General features: G+C 48.4%; 1 protein-coding gene across 2 annotated transcripts in view; it reads right to left on the bottom strand.

Moving 5' to 3' along the window:
- Positions 1-15,065, bottom strand: part of LRRK1 (leucine rich repeat kinase 1) — a 133,212-nt gene that overhangs the window by 8,773 nt on the left and 109,374 nt on the right. For both annotated transcript variants that reach the window (XM_043554805.1, XM_043554806.1), the window contains 5 exons: positions 12,637-12,803; positions 10,128-10,325; positions 8,006-8,283; positions 6,186-6,380; positions 5,071-5,222 (listed from right to left, as the gene is read on the bottom strand). In XM_043554805.1, coding sequence (XP_043410740.1) covers positions 5,071-5,222; positions 6,186-6,380; positions 8,006-8,283; positions 10,128-10,325; positions 12,637-12,803 — 990 coding nt within the window. The remainder of the gene's footprint in view (positions 1-5,070; positions 5,223-6,185; positions 6,381-8,005; positions 8,284-10,127; positions 10,326-12,636; positions 12,804-15,065) is intronic.

The raw sequence follows: 15,065 nt of genomic DNA, 5'->3' as shown, positions 1-15,065 counted from the left end.
GCAGGGGAACTTCTCAATATCACAGTAGACAAAGTCAAGACTAAAGATAGATGGGTGAATTTCATAGTAGGCTGGGGGGCCTCAAAACACCCCTTCCAACCTAGGTGCTCTGAGAACTAATAAGCTGTCATTTATGAGGGCAGCTGTGTGCTCACCAGGTCTGGCCACCCGCTAGCATTTCTGTCTCCCCACTGTCCTCAGTGGCATCCCAGTGTGCTCACTGTCTGAGGCAGAGACTGAAGTTCTTTACCCAGGTCACACACATCTTTTGTCCACACTTCCCTTGGTCTTTATGTGTCTGTCTGTTGACTGACTTCCTTCCCCTCTTTCTCTTTTTTCTCCGGCAGGTTATGTGCTGAGGATTCCGGGGGTGGGGGTGTCCTATGAGGTCCTCACATCCTGGGGTGCCATCTGTCTCAGCCCCCTGCCCCCAATCTCGAGTCTCGGTCAGATTCTATTTGATTTTTTCAGGTACAAACATTTGCTCATTGGGGTTGTGGATTTCTATTGGGAATGTCTGGTTCTCCTTTTGTGATCATTAATGATCATTGTCTACATGCATTATTTCAATAGAGATCACAAAAGGCGGACATTCTGTTTCTGGCATTTCTTCCTCATTTATTAGCTTCATTTATTCTCAAAAGAGAAACTTCCTCCTTTTATCTCTTTTGTTACCCTGGGGTACACATAGGAAAGACAGGATACAACCTTGACTCCTCTGTATGTGCCGAGTTTCAAAATAATGTGTTGGTTCTCTAGGAGCCTCCAATGGTGATCAATGAGGGGTTTTTGTTTATTGGCTTGTTTTTCCTAAACAGCATTAGAAACTCATGAATGTAAACAATTTGATGTACCTCAGTCCACTGCAGTTCCTCTTACTAATGGCTGGCCGGCTGCCCTATCTTTGGCCAGTGGGAACCTCTTTGGGTTGGCTCCTAAATCCCTTTAATCTACCCTCATAAGTGTCTGATGGCATCCTTGATTCTACTGTGTCAGATGTTTCTGGCTGTCTTCCTGTCCCAGACCTGGAGTCAGCCACTTCTCAGATAAGCTTTGCTTCCTCATGGTATTTAGAGACCATCATGTGGGTCCCAGAGCTCATCATTGGTAACTGGTCATCATCTCTAGGCCTTTTCAATGGGCAGGATGAGGAAACATGAGTTCATTTTTCTTAAAGATACAATATATCATGAGCCTAAAAATTTAAATTCAGAACTGCAGCTTTTTTATTTAACCTCTCTTTCATATTTTGCATGCCAAAGAGCCCAATGTGCAACGCGTGACACCATTGTAATTACCCACTTTGCCCTGCAATTACAAGCAAAGCCTTAAAATAGCAATAACAACACTGCTACCAATGATGTAAAAACTGAAAACATATATCTTTACATATATAAATAGAAATTAATAAACACACACACACATATATGTATTTTTTTAGGCCATGTTTCCTTAGACTGTGTCTTAGGTCAGAGCACTCAGTCCCAGTGCCATAAAACCTGATGTGAAGCTCACCTAGGCTGACCTAAGGAAAATGGCAAATTTCTTTCCCTTTATCTCATTGTGTCTCAAGCTTCACTTTGTCTAAGCCTTATCATATTTTAGCACCTATAAATGTCTGCCACAAGGCTTACTAGAAGACTCCTCATGCCATGAAATGCTCTCGTGGCTCTGAAGATGTCACACTACATAGGTGAGAGAGACCACACATTGGCCAGGACTGACGGGTCTCATATTAGATGGTGATTTGGGGGAGTCTGAAAAGTCTTTGATGCTCTTTCCAATACCCTATCATTTTGGTCCGGTGACCTCCTCCTTGTTTCTCAATGATCTTATCCCCACTTTACCCCAGCCAGCCTCTCCCAAAGTTGCATATCAGATCTTTCCTTTCCTAATATTTTCATCTCTCCACCCACTCAATGTCAAGCATCTGTTTTCTGACCACTACCTCCTGGTTTCCCAGATCACTCCACCTACTACCATAACTCATTACGTGTGTGTGTGTGTGTGTGTGTGTGTGTGTGTGGTGGAGGGTGGGTTTACACTCTGCCAAGACTTAGGATTTTCCTGGTATATTCCATTGTTCCTCATCCGTTTTATGGCCTCCCTTAGGTTCTATGATCCATCTCTGTCATGTGCCATTTGAAAATACCCACCCCCCCATGCCCTTCTCTCCCTCCTGGCAAAAACCCAACTCGGCTTAAAACCAACGGTTGCCTATCTTGCAATGTGGGTCAGCAAAGCATGCTGGGGGAACGCACAATCTCCAACCTCCAGTGGGCCTCAGTGCCATCCTGCAATCACCCTGGTCTCATGTGTCACTGCTCACATCACACGTCATCATTTTCTCCTCGAATATTCAAAACCTCTCCCCATGCTTTTGACCCTCCTGCCACTTCACTGAGAAAAAGATGCAACTAGAAGGGAAGGCCCACAAACTCTCATTTAAGGGCACCAGTTGTGCTTGGCTCTGGGTCCCCTGCTCCTCTCTCTACTCAGCAACTGCACTCTGGTGACTGTCCTCTCCCTCCCACCCCCAGCATCATTGACTTCTTCGACTATCAAGCTGCAAATAGCATCCATGTTAAAACAAAGTCCCCTCAGGACAGGAGAACTACTCCAACTAATAAATGACCCCAGGAGTGTTTCAGGATACAAAATAATGATATAGGAATCTGTTGTGTTTTTATACACTATTAGCACACTAGCAGAAGGAGAAATTCAGAAAACGTTCCCATTTACAACTGCGCCAAAAAGAATAAAACACCTAGGAATAAATTTAATCAAGGAAGTGAAAAACCTGTACTCTGAACACTTAAGACATTGAGAAAAGAAATTGAAAATGACACAAATAAATGAACAGCGTGTTTGTGGACTGGAAGAATTAATGTTGTTAAAAGGCCTATGCTGCCCAAAGTGGTCTACAGAGTCAATGCAATCCCTATCAAAATAGGAACAGCATTTTTCACAGAACTAGAACAAATAATCTCAAAATTTGTATGGAGCCACAAAAGACCCCAAATAGCCAAAGCAAGCTTGAGGCAAAAGATTAAAGCTGGAGGCGTCACAATCCCTCATTTCAAACTATACTACAAAGCTGTGGTAATCCAAACAGTGTGGCACTGGGACAAAAATAGACACATAGATCAGTTGGACAGAACAGAAAACCTGGAAATGAGCTCACAACTATATGGTCAATGAATCTTTGAATTTGTTTTGACATTTATTTATTTTTGAGAGACAGAGAGAGAATACGAGTTGGGGAGGGGCAGAGAGAGAGGGAGATCCAGAATCTGAAGCAGGCTCCAGGCTCTGAGCTGTCAGCACAGAGCCTGACACAGGGCTTGAACTCCTGAACTGTGAGATCATGACCTGAGCTGAAGTTGGATGCTTAATTGACTGAGCAACCCAGGCACCCCAATGAATCTTTGAAAAAGTAGGAAAGAGTGTCCAATGGGAATAAGACAGTCTCTTTGACAAACAGTGTTGGGAAAACTTCACAGCAACATGAAAGAGAATGAAACTAGACCACCTTCTTACACCATACACAAAATAAACTCAAAATGGATTAAAGACCTAAATGTGAGACATAAAACTTATAAAAGAACACATATGCAGTAAACTCTTGGACATCAGGCTTAGCAATATTTTTTTGAATCTGTCTCCTCAGGTAGAGGCAACTAAAGCAAAATAAACAATGGGACTGCATCAAACTAAAAAGCTTTTGCACAGCGAAGGAAGCCATCAGCAAAATGAAAAGGCAGCCTACTGAATGGCAGATGATATTTGCAAATGAAGTATCTGATAAGGGGTCAGTATCCAAAATATATAAAGAACTCATACAACCCGACACCAAGAAAACAAGCAATCTGACTAATAAATGAGCAGAGGACCTAAATAGGCATTTTTTCAAAGAAGACATCCAGATGGCTAACAGACACATGAAAAGATGTTCAACGTCACTCATCATCAGGGAAATATGACACAAACCCACAATGAGATATTGCCTCACTCCTGTCAGAAGGGCGAGTATCAGAAAGACAAGAAACAAGTGTTGGTGAGGATGTGGAGAAAAGGAAACCCTCGTGCACCATTGATGGGAATATAAATTGGTGCAGCCACTCTGGAAAACAGAATGGGGATGCCTGGGAGACTCAGTCCATTAACCAGCTTCCAACTTTGCCTCAGGTCATGATCTCACAGTTCTTGAGTTGGAGCTCCATGTTGGGCTCTCTGCTGTCAGCACAGAGCCTGCTTCGGATCCTCTGTCCCCCCACCCTTGCTCCTCCCCCACTCATACTTTCTCTCCCTCTCTCAAAAATAAAAATATTAAAAAAAAGGAAAACAGTATGGAGGTTCCTAAAATAGCATATGATGCAGTAATTCCATTTCTGGGTATTTACCTAAAGGAAACAAAAACACTGATTTGAAAAGATACATGCACCCCTGTGTTTACTGCAGCATTATTTACAATAGCCAAGATATGGAAACAACCCAAATGTCTATCCATAGATAAATGGATAAAGGCACTTTATACACACACACACACACACACACACACACACCACACAGAATATTACTCAGCCATAAAAAGGAACGAAATCTTGGCATTTGCAACAGCTTGGATGGACCTAGATGTATTCTGCTAAGTGAAATAAGTCAGAGAAAGACAAACACCATATGATTTCAATTATATGTGGAATCTAAAAAACAAAAGAAAAAATAAAGCAGAAACAGACTCATAAACACAGAGAACAAACTGGTGGTTGCCAAAGGGGAGTTGGGGTGAGAGAATGGATGAAACAGGTGATGGGGATTAAGAAGGAAAAAACCAACAAAAAGCAAAGCCCTGTGTTGACCCCACCCCTGGCAGACACCGCCTTCTCTTTGCTCCTCTTAAGCACAAATGCATACATGCCTGTCATTTGCATGGACTCAGTTTTCTCTCTGGAGCAAACTCCATCAGGCTCCCAACCCACCGTCCGTAAACATCTCTCACCATGGTGAGCCCTGACTGCTCCCCAAGTGCATGGTCACCCCAGCAGGGCAAAGTAAGCCTCAGGACATTACCTGGACTCCTCTTTCCCATCCCAGAACACCACCATGTACTCCTGGCCCTGGGATGAGAAGAAGGCCGTCTGCTTCCCACAGGGTAGCTGGTACATGAACGTTGCAAAGGTTGGGTCCTTCATCTGGCTCACCACCGACAGGGCCAGTGGGCGCTGAGGGAGAGAAGCCACCAGAGCCATGAGCAAGGGTCACTTAAACCAGATTGATACCTATATTGCCCATGAAACCAATGGTCTTGAACAAGGGAGGAAGGTCTACAAACTGCTCAAAACAAGAGGCTGAAACAACGTCAGATGCCAGAGTGTCTGGGTCATCACTGTCAATGGCAACTTGAACTTTGGTCCTCTGGTTGGCTTAAACTCTAAGATTTCAACCTCCGTGCCTATAGACATACAATCTTGTAAAGGATTTTTCTCAGAAGCTTCTTTTACTCCCAATACATTGAATTAGTACCATCTAGTTTGATGAATGCATTTTAACCTTGAAACCACTGGCCTCTTTCCCAAACAGCTAAGTTTTAAAATGATAATATGACGGGGCGCCTGAGTGGTTCAATTGCTTAAGCATCCAACTTCAGCTCAGGTCATGATCTTGCAGCTTGTGGGTTTGAGCCTCTCATTGGGTTCTCTCCTGTCAGCATGAAGCTCACTTCAGATCCTCTGTCCCTCTCTTTCTCTATGCCTCCCCTGCTTGCACTCTCTCTCTCTCAAAAATAGACATTTTAAAAAAGTGATAATATGACTCCTGCTCTCACAAGCAAACTTGCTCCCCATTTCTTTAAAAAGAGATACGTACATTCTCTCTGCTCTTGCATGGGGACTGTACTGCTATAAAGGGGCTGGTATGTTTAGCTTCCATGATGGTGTGACATAAAAGTGGGGAGGAAAAAAAGCTCATTTTTCCTGAGAGTGACACACACACAAAGAGATGAGCTGGATGTATTAGGACAGTAAACATCTCTTTCTAGAAGGGATGAGCAGAGGAGGGTTGCCTCATTTGTTCTAGACCTTTAGTGAAGGATGGGCAGTTAGTTGTACACGTGCATTCTGGAGACGCAGACCCTCTACCACTGTGGCAGGAGGTGTCTGGTCCCCCAGGCCCTGGGCCCCCGGTACCTTCTCGGGCTTTGTGTCCCAGCACTCCATCATGAGTGCCTGCAGGCGATGGAACTGCACCTCCTCGGGCTGTCCCAGAACAGGACGGATGCCCTTGGACAGCTTCTTGGCGATCTGAAGCTGGTGGTGGCCCAGTGCTGGCCGCTGCCCCGACAGCAACTCGTAGAGCACCATTCCATAGGAGAACATGTCTACCTGGGCAAAGAGGCAAGCCAAGTCAGGTCCCCTGCCTGGGCCCAGCACCTTTCAGAAGCTGGCCCTGAGATGGAGGGAGCAGGAGGACACAATTAGACAAGGGATCCTGTCCAAAGGGATACAATCATCAATCATCCACCAATGAATGTATCCATCACTTCCTACCTGTCGAAACATCTGGCCAACCATCTGACCATGCATCATTCTGTCCCTTTTGCCACCCATCTTTCAGTCCGTCCTTCCTTCCTTCCTTCCTTCCTTCCTTCCTTCCTTCCTTCTTTCCATCTATCCATCATCCATCCATCCATTCCCCCACCCACCCACACATCCATCCAATAAACACACACTGAGAACTTGCTAACTGCCAGCCACTGGTTAAGGGCTGCAAGGATGTCATGTTCCTTTATGCTTGAGAATCAAGACAAGGCAGGAGAACACGGACCCTCAGCTTAATGTGCTTGGCACTAGAAGAGCAGTATCTGCAAATCATAAAGGGGGGGATGTTTCCTAAATCATAACATGTTGACTCCTCTAATTTTAATGTTATCAAAAGGCCCAGTAAGGAGAAGTTAGTATAGGCTTCCATGAGGGCCAAGAAATAACGTTTTAGTGGGAGAATGGCTGAGATAGACCTGAGAATTTTCAACGTGAAGGTCCCTGTTATAATCTTAGTTTCAAGGTGCCTTGCCTGTGTCACCTGCTACTTAAGAAGCTCTTATTTTTATCACCCTGATTTGCCTTTTCTATTTCGGTTAATAACCACAGGTGATGAGTTAACCTACACATGCTAAGGTCATTCTTCTTCCTGTTTTATTTGAAGGTGGTACAAACGTCCAGTTATAAGATAACATGGGAATGTAATGTCCAGCATTGCCATTTAGGCCGTTCCTGAAGCAATTAGCCAATGACTCATCTGTAAATCACCAAATAATGAAAAATTATAGACCAGGGGAGTTTCAGTGCCGGGCGATTAGTGAAGCAGGGATGGCACCAGCTGTAACATGGTTTTTAGTTGCCTGTGTGCCTGCATCTATTTCAGGGAAGAAGGCAAACATTTAGCCATCATGTTGGCCGAGGCGGGCCAGGCAGCTGCTCGGGAGTCCAGTCCTGTCTTGCTAGAATTCACTCTCTTCTGGCTTTGGAGGATGCTGTCTTGGCCATCTCTGCCATTCAGTTCGGACAATGCCTTGTGGACAGCACCTATGGGCCGGGAGCCTTTGCCATCCTTACTCTGTCTGCCCCTCACGAGTCCCCATGAGGCTGGTCCACTGTCTCCAGTTTACCCATCTAAATGGTAGAGTTGGGACCCAAATCCAGACCTATTTCTGTCTTGGGCTCACTGTCCACTGTGTACCACCTTCATTATGTCTCTGAATCAAGGTTAGAGAATTCAGAGGCTATAGAACCATTCCTGAAGCTAAGGAGAGGTCAACTTTGACATTGCTAGGTGGACACAGGCCCCTGTGCATTTCTGGCTCAAGCCATACCCTCCTGGTTGAGCACAGGAGAGGGACAGACGTGTGCCGGGGGAAACACAGAGCTCAGAGTATGCAGGTTCCTGGCCTCACCAGGGCCTGGGCTTGGCTGTGGGGCTGGGCTGGGTAGAAGTGGGCTGGGGTGGGTACCTTCTCATCGTACACAATGCGAGGACGGATCTCTGGGGCCTGGTAGCCGGGCGTGCCCTCCACGCCGAGGGCACCCTCATGAAATGACTGCCGTGAGATCCCATAGTCCGACAGCTTGATGTTGATGTGCTCCTTGACGTCCAGAGACCAGACCAGAATGTTGTCCGACTTCAGGTCACAGAAGATGATGTTTTTCTTGTGCAGGTAGGCCAGGCCAGAGGCAATCTGGTAGGCTATTTTTTGGGTGAGCATGTGTCCCAGGGGCATAAAGGAAGAATCTTTGCAAAGAAAAAAAAAAAAGCAAACCATCATTACAACTGTCTTTTCTAACCTTTTCTCTTCCCAGATACTTTATATTCTACAGATACTTCTCATCATTATCCGTGCTGGATATAGGAGGAGACAGAGAATGACTTTCTGAAGTGCAATAGTATTTAGGATAGACATTGCTGGATTCCCAGTATCTCATGCCTGGAATTGTTGGTGTTTTCACTAAAACAGCAAGGATTCAAAATTCCTAGAGTTCACTGTAGGCCAAGTTTACTATATTGTCAAGAGGTGGGTTGCAGGAGTAAGAGCTTCATTTTAAAAAAGCTCTCAGGGGACCTGGAACTGATCTCGCAGTTCGTGAGTTCAAGCCCCGCATTGGGGCTCTGTGCTGAGCGCTCAGAGCCTGGAGCCTGCTTCGGATTCTGTCTCCTTCTCTCTCTGCTCGTCCCCTGCTCGTGCTCTGTCTCTGTCTCAAAAATAAATAAACATTAAAAAATAAAAGTAAAAAAGCTCTCGGGGCACCTGGGTGGCTCAGCTGGTTGAGAGTCTGACTTCAGCTCAGGAGATGATCTCACAGTTTGTGAGTTTGAGCCCCACATCCGGCTCGCTGCTGTCAGCACAGAGCCCACTATGGATCCTCTGTCTCCCTCTCTCTGCCCCTCCCCCACTTGCACTCTCTCAAAAATAAACATTATGGGGCACCTGGGTGGCTCAGTCGGTTAAGCGTCCGGTTTTGGCTCAGGTCATGATCTCACAGTTCGTGAGTTCTAGCCCTGTGTCCGGCTCTGTGCTGACAGCTCAGAGCCTGGAGCCTGCTTCGGATTCTGTGTCTCCTCCTCTCTGCCCCTCCCCTGCTCATGCTCTGTCTCTATCTCTCAAGAATAATAAATAAACTTAAAAAAAATTTTAAAAATAAAAAAATAAACATTAGAAAATAAATAAAATAATTTAAAAAGTTCCATCGAGGGAGAAACGATTTGAGTTTAATTACATTTCTTCTTCCTGAATCGAGAGACAACTACCTCTCTCCTTCTGTCAGCTCTTTGGAATTTAGTTACCAATTTCCCAAGGAAAATTATTTTAAAATTTCCTTAAAAACTTGGGGTGCCTGGGTGGCTGAGTCGGTTGAGCATCCGACTTTGGCTCAGGTCATGATCTCGTGGTTTCTGAGTTTGAGCCCCGCGTTGGGCTCTGTGCTGATAGCTCAGAGCCTGGAGCCTGTTTCGGATTCTGTGTCCCCCTCTCTCTCCATCCCACCCCTGCTTGTGCTCTGTCTCTCTCTTTCAAAAATTAATAAACATTAAAAAATTAAAAAACAACAACAAAAAAAAAACCTAAGATAAACCTAACCCCAGGGTCTCAGGGTTTTAATGATGATGGACACGTGGCTGGTGGGCTTCTGGGGGCCAGGCTGCAGCCTGGGCCCTCCCTGGCCTGCCTCACTTGAGGCCCTCAACTACCCCCCTCAGTGGGGCTATTATTATCCCCCTTTTATAGGCCAGCAAACTAAGCACTAATTCACTGGATTATGGCTGAGAACCAGGTCTGGGAACGTGCATGGTTGCATCTGACTCCAAACCCTAAACTTCTCTAGCCTTGCCAACAGCACCATACAGGGCATAGACCTGGGGAAGGGCAGGTATTTGCCTGAGGGGAGTTGGCCACGTGAGCTGTGGGGCCAGTGTGCTCTGCCCCAGGCAGCCAGGCCCAGCAGGAGGAGGGAACCTCCAGGGTACAGCTTCCTTGGGGCCCGTGCTGCCCAGCAAGGGCTCTCTGGTCCCTGAGGGGCTATATCTGGCCAGGAGGGGCCCCAGGCAATCCCTTTCCGGACTGTTCTGGGTGTGGCTAGTACCTCTGGCATTCTCTGACAGCACAGTGTTGAGGCTACCCAGTGGGGCGAGCTCCAGGGCGAAGCAGAGCGGGTGGATGCTGATGCCGATGAGGGACACAATGCAGGGGTGCTGCAGGGCGTGTAGCATGCTGGCCTCTTGCCGGAACTCCGAGAAGTTCTTCATGGCGTCCGTGGCCCGCAGGTGCCTCAGCATGGTGTCTGCGGGGTAGGGCACAGCCATCAGCGCAGCCCAGGGGGGTGAGGGACACAGAGCACCTGCTGCCTTGCTGGGAGCCCCTCTAGGGCCACTCAGGTTGGAGGGCCAGCCACATTCAGAGCTGCCTCATGGGGTTGAGAGGCTGGAGGGCAAGATATATATTCTAAGGCACTTAACACATCAGGGATTGCAACACTGTCACCCAGAATTTGGCCCCACACGCTGGCATTCCTGAGGCATTCCAGGCCTCAAACTTCTCCTCCTCAGGTGCTAAACCCAGCCCAACACAGTGGGCAGTTCCTGCCCCCTCGATGGAGAACCGCGCATGTCCCTGCCCTTGTCACACAGGTGCCACTCTCGTAGCCCTCACCACACCCCACTGCTGGCTACTTGAGGGTCATAGCTGTGGCTTATTCCAGTTCTGCATCCCTGAGTGCCACCCAGAGCCTGGTTCAACCAGCATGACCAGAAGGGGGCTGAGCACTGGGTGGTCACTGCTCACCTGGCTCCCTGCCAGCAGCCAGGACTGCCAAGGGCAGAAAGAACCAGCACTCTCTCCTCAGTCAGAGAGAAAACTGGGGCCATCACAGGCCTGTGATACGTCATCTCAGGCCAGAGGAGCAAGGTCTGTGGGCAGTGGTGGGCGATCTCCAGTCTGCGCTGTAACCCGTCGAACCCGTGGCTGCTAAAGTCCCCCCCACGACCCCACCCGCTGAGGGGTCTCTCCTGTCAAGTGGAGGGTCAGGGTGCTGCCCACTGGTCTGTGGCTGGCTCTGAGGTCATCGAACAGGGTCCACCAGGCCTTTCTTGTCCTCTTGTATCCCTCTCTGTTCCTCCCCTATGTTCAGAATTGAAAATCAGGGATGTTTGGATATGGAGGTTTAAACAGCATGAAAAAACCCTTGGCAGTTAAAATGCATCAGTTGTGTCAGATTTGTGTGCAGGCTGGCCAAATTTATTTTTCAAGCACAAAGGTTCTGTTTTTTACATGAGGTCTTTAACCCATTATGAATTTATTTTTGACTACGGTGTGAAGTCTGACCCAAGTCTCTGCCTCAGTTAGGGAACTGTCAGCCTTTCCCCTCTGACTCACGATGTGACCTCTGCTAAGTGCCAGCTTCCCACGCACACGAAAGGCTGTGTCTGCTCCCTTGGCGGGCCTGGCCGAGCCCTGGAGAACACTGCCTTCGTGTCCGTAGGGTTCTAAGTCATGACATCTGCTGGGCAGGCCGCTTTCCTTTGTCTCCTACTGTAGGATTGTCTCAGCTGTCAGCTGTCCTTGGGATTTTGTCATTTCATACGCATATTTTAGAATCAGTGAGATTCCCCCCCCCCCCCCCCAGCCCACACGTGTGTGCGCACACACACGCACACACACACACCCCTTGCTAGGATTTAAATGGGAACTAAATTGAATGGTATATACTAATTATCTCTCAATACTTTGTGGTTTCATCGCTGCCACGGGGACATTTTCTAGCAATGGGTCATTGCCGTGCGTGGGAACGCTGCTGAATTCTGAGGTTGAGCTCACGTCTGGCAACTTTGTGGAACTCTTCCTGGCTCTCATTTCTGCCAGTGGATTTACTTAGATTTTCTGTGCAGGAAGTCATTCTCTCCCCATAGCAACAACTTGTCTCTTCCTTTCTGATCTGATTGTTCTAGGATTCTGCTTTTTCTACCAAGAGTGTAAATTACCTTAGTGGTCATAAAGATGAACGTGCTAAGCCAGGGGCAGTGAAAATGTGAAACTCAGCTGGCTGGAAGCGAGGCGGCTGCCCAGCACCCGCGCTGGCTGGGTGTTAAGAGGTGATGGGTTGCTCTAGGTAGAGAGCATCTCTGAGCTGATGTGCCAAGGCAAGACGGTATCCCCTCCTTCGTGTGGGTGGGGTAGAAGCCACCCCATGCTGGCTGCCCCATCCATTCAGCCAGAGTATCACTTCCCTTCCTTAAGTGCAGATGGCTGAGAGGGGCCCTGCAAGGTAAGGGGTCCACCTGAGGTCTAAGTGTGTGCCCACCATATGCCAGGCCTGTGCTGGCCGTGGAGCAAGCAGATGGAAATTTTAAGGATGGCCCAGGCTCTTGGGGGCTCGCATCTAGACAAGGAAGCAATCTTCCAAAACAACTTCTGGGTCTTGCTCAGCCTGACCTTTCAGCCTGTCCCACATCCTGCCAGGAATAAAGCAGGTTGGCCACCCAGGGGCCTCTGTTGGCTTCACTGACCCTCCTCCCTAGGTCTCCCTAAGGTGGCAGGGAGTTTGGACCATGGGAGCACATGTCTGAAAAGAAAGGACATGGGCCCTCCCTGTTCACCTGCTGGGGCGTTGGCAAAGTTCTTGAATTTCTTGATCTGGAATCGCTTCACTGCCACGGGCTGGCCTTGGTACCGGGCCCGGTAGATGATGGTGCCGCTCCCACCTTGACCCAGGACACTGCTCTCATCCTCGCTGTGCTCCAACTTGCTGTTCTCCAGGAAGAGCCTGCCGGCAACACAGCATGTGGGGCAGATCAGACCTCCCTAACCGTTCCCTTACCCACCCCTCCAGAGGGTCCCGCTGGGGTTGGGGGGGGGAGGTCCCAGGATGGGTGGGTGTGAGGACACCCATGGTCATCTCTTCCTACTGCAGGGAGTCATGGTTCAAAGCCGCTGGTGGGGTCAGACAGATCTGGGATAAACCTTGGCCGTGGGCAGGTCATACAGCCTCCTCAAACCTTTTCTGTAAAGTGGGCTCATAATAGAAACTGCCTCCTGTGTGTGGATGGTGGCTGGCACTGGGGGACACCTTGGAAAGTGGCCTACATAGAAAAACAATTCTTCTGGATGTTTTCCTCCAAAAGGTTCTGTGTTTTGAGAACTGGTATCCATCAAACTGCATTTATCTACTGCTAGGTTAGTTGTTTCCCTATTTCTTTTTCTTTTTCTTTTTCTTTTTCTTTCTTTATTTTTTTTCAACGTTTATTTATTTTTGGGACAGAGAGAGACAGAGCATGAATGGGGGAGGGGCAGAGAGAGAGGGAGACACAGAATCGGAAACAGGCTCCAGGCTCTGAGCCATCAGCCCAGAGCCTGACGCGGGGCTTGAACTCACGGACTGCGAGATCGTGACCTGGCTGAAGTCGGACGCTTAACCGACTGCGCCACCCAGGTGCCCCTCCCTATTTCTTTTTATCAAGCAATTGAGATGGGGTGGGGGGGAGAGAGAGAGAGAGAGAGAGAGAGAGAGAGAGAGAATTCCAAGCAGGCTTTGTGCTGTCAGTGCAGAGCCCGACACGGGGCTTGAACTCATGAACTGTGAGATCATGACTGAAATCAAGTCAGATGCTCAACAGACTGAGCCACCCAGATGCCCCAGGCAGCCACAGAGGGCTTCTCACTGTCATGAGCAGTGTCTGCACAATGGATGACTAGGATTTCACCCAAGGGCAGGCAGTTTAGACCTCACTGGTCTGTGTGTTCTAATCCGGGTAAAGGGAAGATTTCTGTGGGGCTTTGGAAAGACTGCACGTCATTCCTGGAAGGGAGGGAGATGGAGAGGGATGATGGGAGGCAGGGAAGGAGGGGGAGATGCCTTCCCATTTCAGGGCCTCCCCCTGCTCTGCTGAGGTCTGTCTGGGTTCCTGGTCAGCTGCCTACGCCAGGTGCACCCACTGAAGCCCTTCTGGCCCCACAGGCCAACCCTGCCAGGCTGTTGTTTCCCACGCCTTCCAGGAACAGATTCTGCAGCTGCTCAGACTTTGCACGGCTCAACCGCACGCACTGCACTCCAGGCGGGTGCAGCTGCACCCACGGTGGACCTCAGTAGTGCAGCAGAAGACGAGCTGGGCTGCTCTCCAAGTGCCCACCCCAAAACCACCTGCTTGGGCAGTGTGGGCACATGCGAGCCTCCCAGGATGGGCATGAGAAGCAGCAGGACCATCGGGGATCCCTCAGGGCATCCAGTTAGGACTCCTGTGAACTCGGGGCCACAGGATGGGGCTCCCTGGATGCCAAGTAGTCACTCTCCCAACCCCCACCTGCCCAAACTCCCAGCATGGGGAGTGCGATGCTTCAGGGCCGCAGTTGGGGCCACTGCCCAAGTTTCCAGAGAGCCTCTGCCAGGTTGGGAATCCTGTTCACATTGTTGGGCTTTTCAAGTCCCAGCCAAGTACCGTCATTTAAGAACCAAGCCATAGCTTGTAATTAGATCCACACCAATGGGGACATCCAAACTGGCTTTCCAGATTTCATACAGTAGATGCCACAGCCTGGATGCAGTTGGGGCATAAAACCTGACAAGGTTCAGCAAATACATGAAAATCCTAACATTTGGGGCTGCCTAACTGGGCACCCCCCCAAGAAATCTGATTCACACATATACAAAACTCTGCATGTGGTCTCTGAGAAGTGATAACCCTCACATTAGAATTCTAGGAATAAAGGGCTCATTTGGCAGAAGAATAGCATTTTATTGTTCTTTCTACCAGTGAGGTAACTGGGGATATTGAAAAGGGCTGTGGGGAGGGGGACATCAACCAATGCAGGAAGCAATTTCTTAATCTGATAGACTCAACCAGAAGCAGGCTTTGGAACCCCAATTCTGCAGTATCTCCGAGTGCTCTGTGTCTATTCTTTGGGAGAGGGGGCAATCTGGAAAAATGAAAATAACCCCATAAAGTTTACTTTTCTTTAAAGAAGCCAGATCTAGCAATCCTTTGAATAAGACAACAATAGGACTCCATAACTCCAAAATAGTTGGTAATGG

This window comes from Prionailurus bengalensis, chromosome B3 (genome assembly GCF_016509475.1).
Source record: "Prionailurus bengalensis isolate Pbe53 chromosome B3, Fcat_Pben_1.1_paternal_pri, whole genome shotgun sequence".
NCBI classification, from domain to species: Eukaryota; Metazoa; Chordata; class Mammalia; order Carnivora; family Felidae; genus Prionailurus; species Prionailurus bengalensis.
The sequence above is the reverse complement of the archived record's forward strand: the minus strand, read 5'-3'. Positions and strand labels throughout refer to the sequence as shown.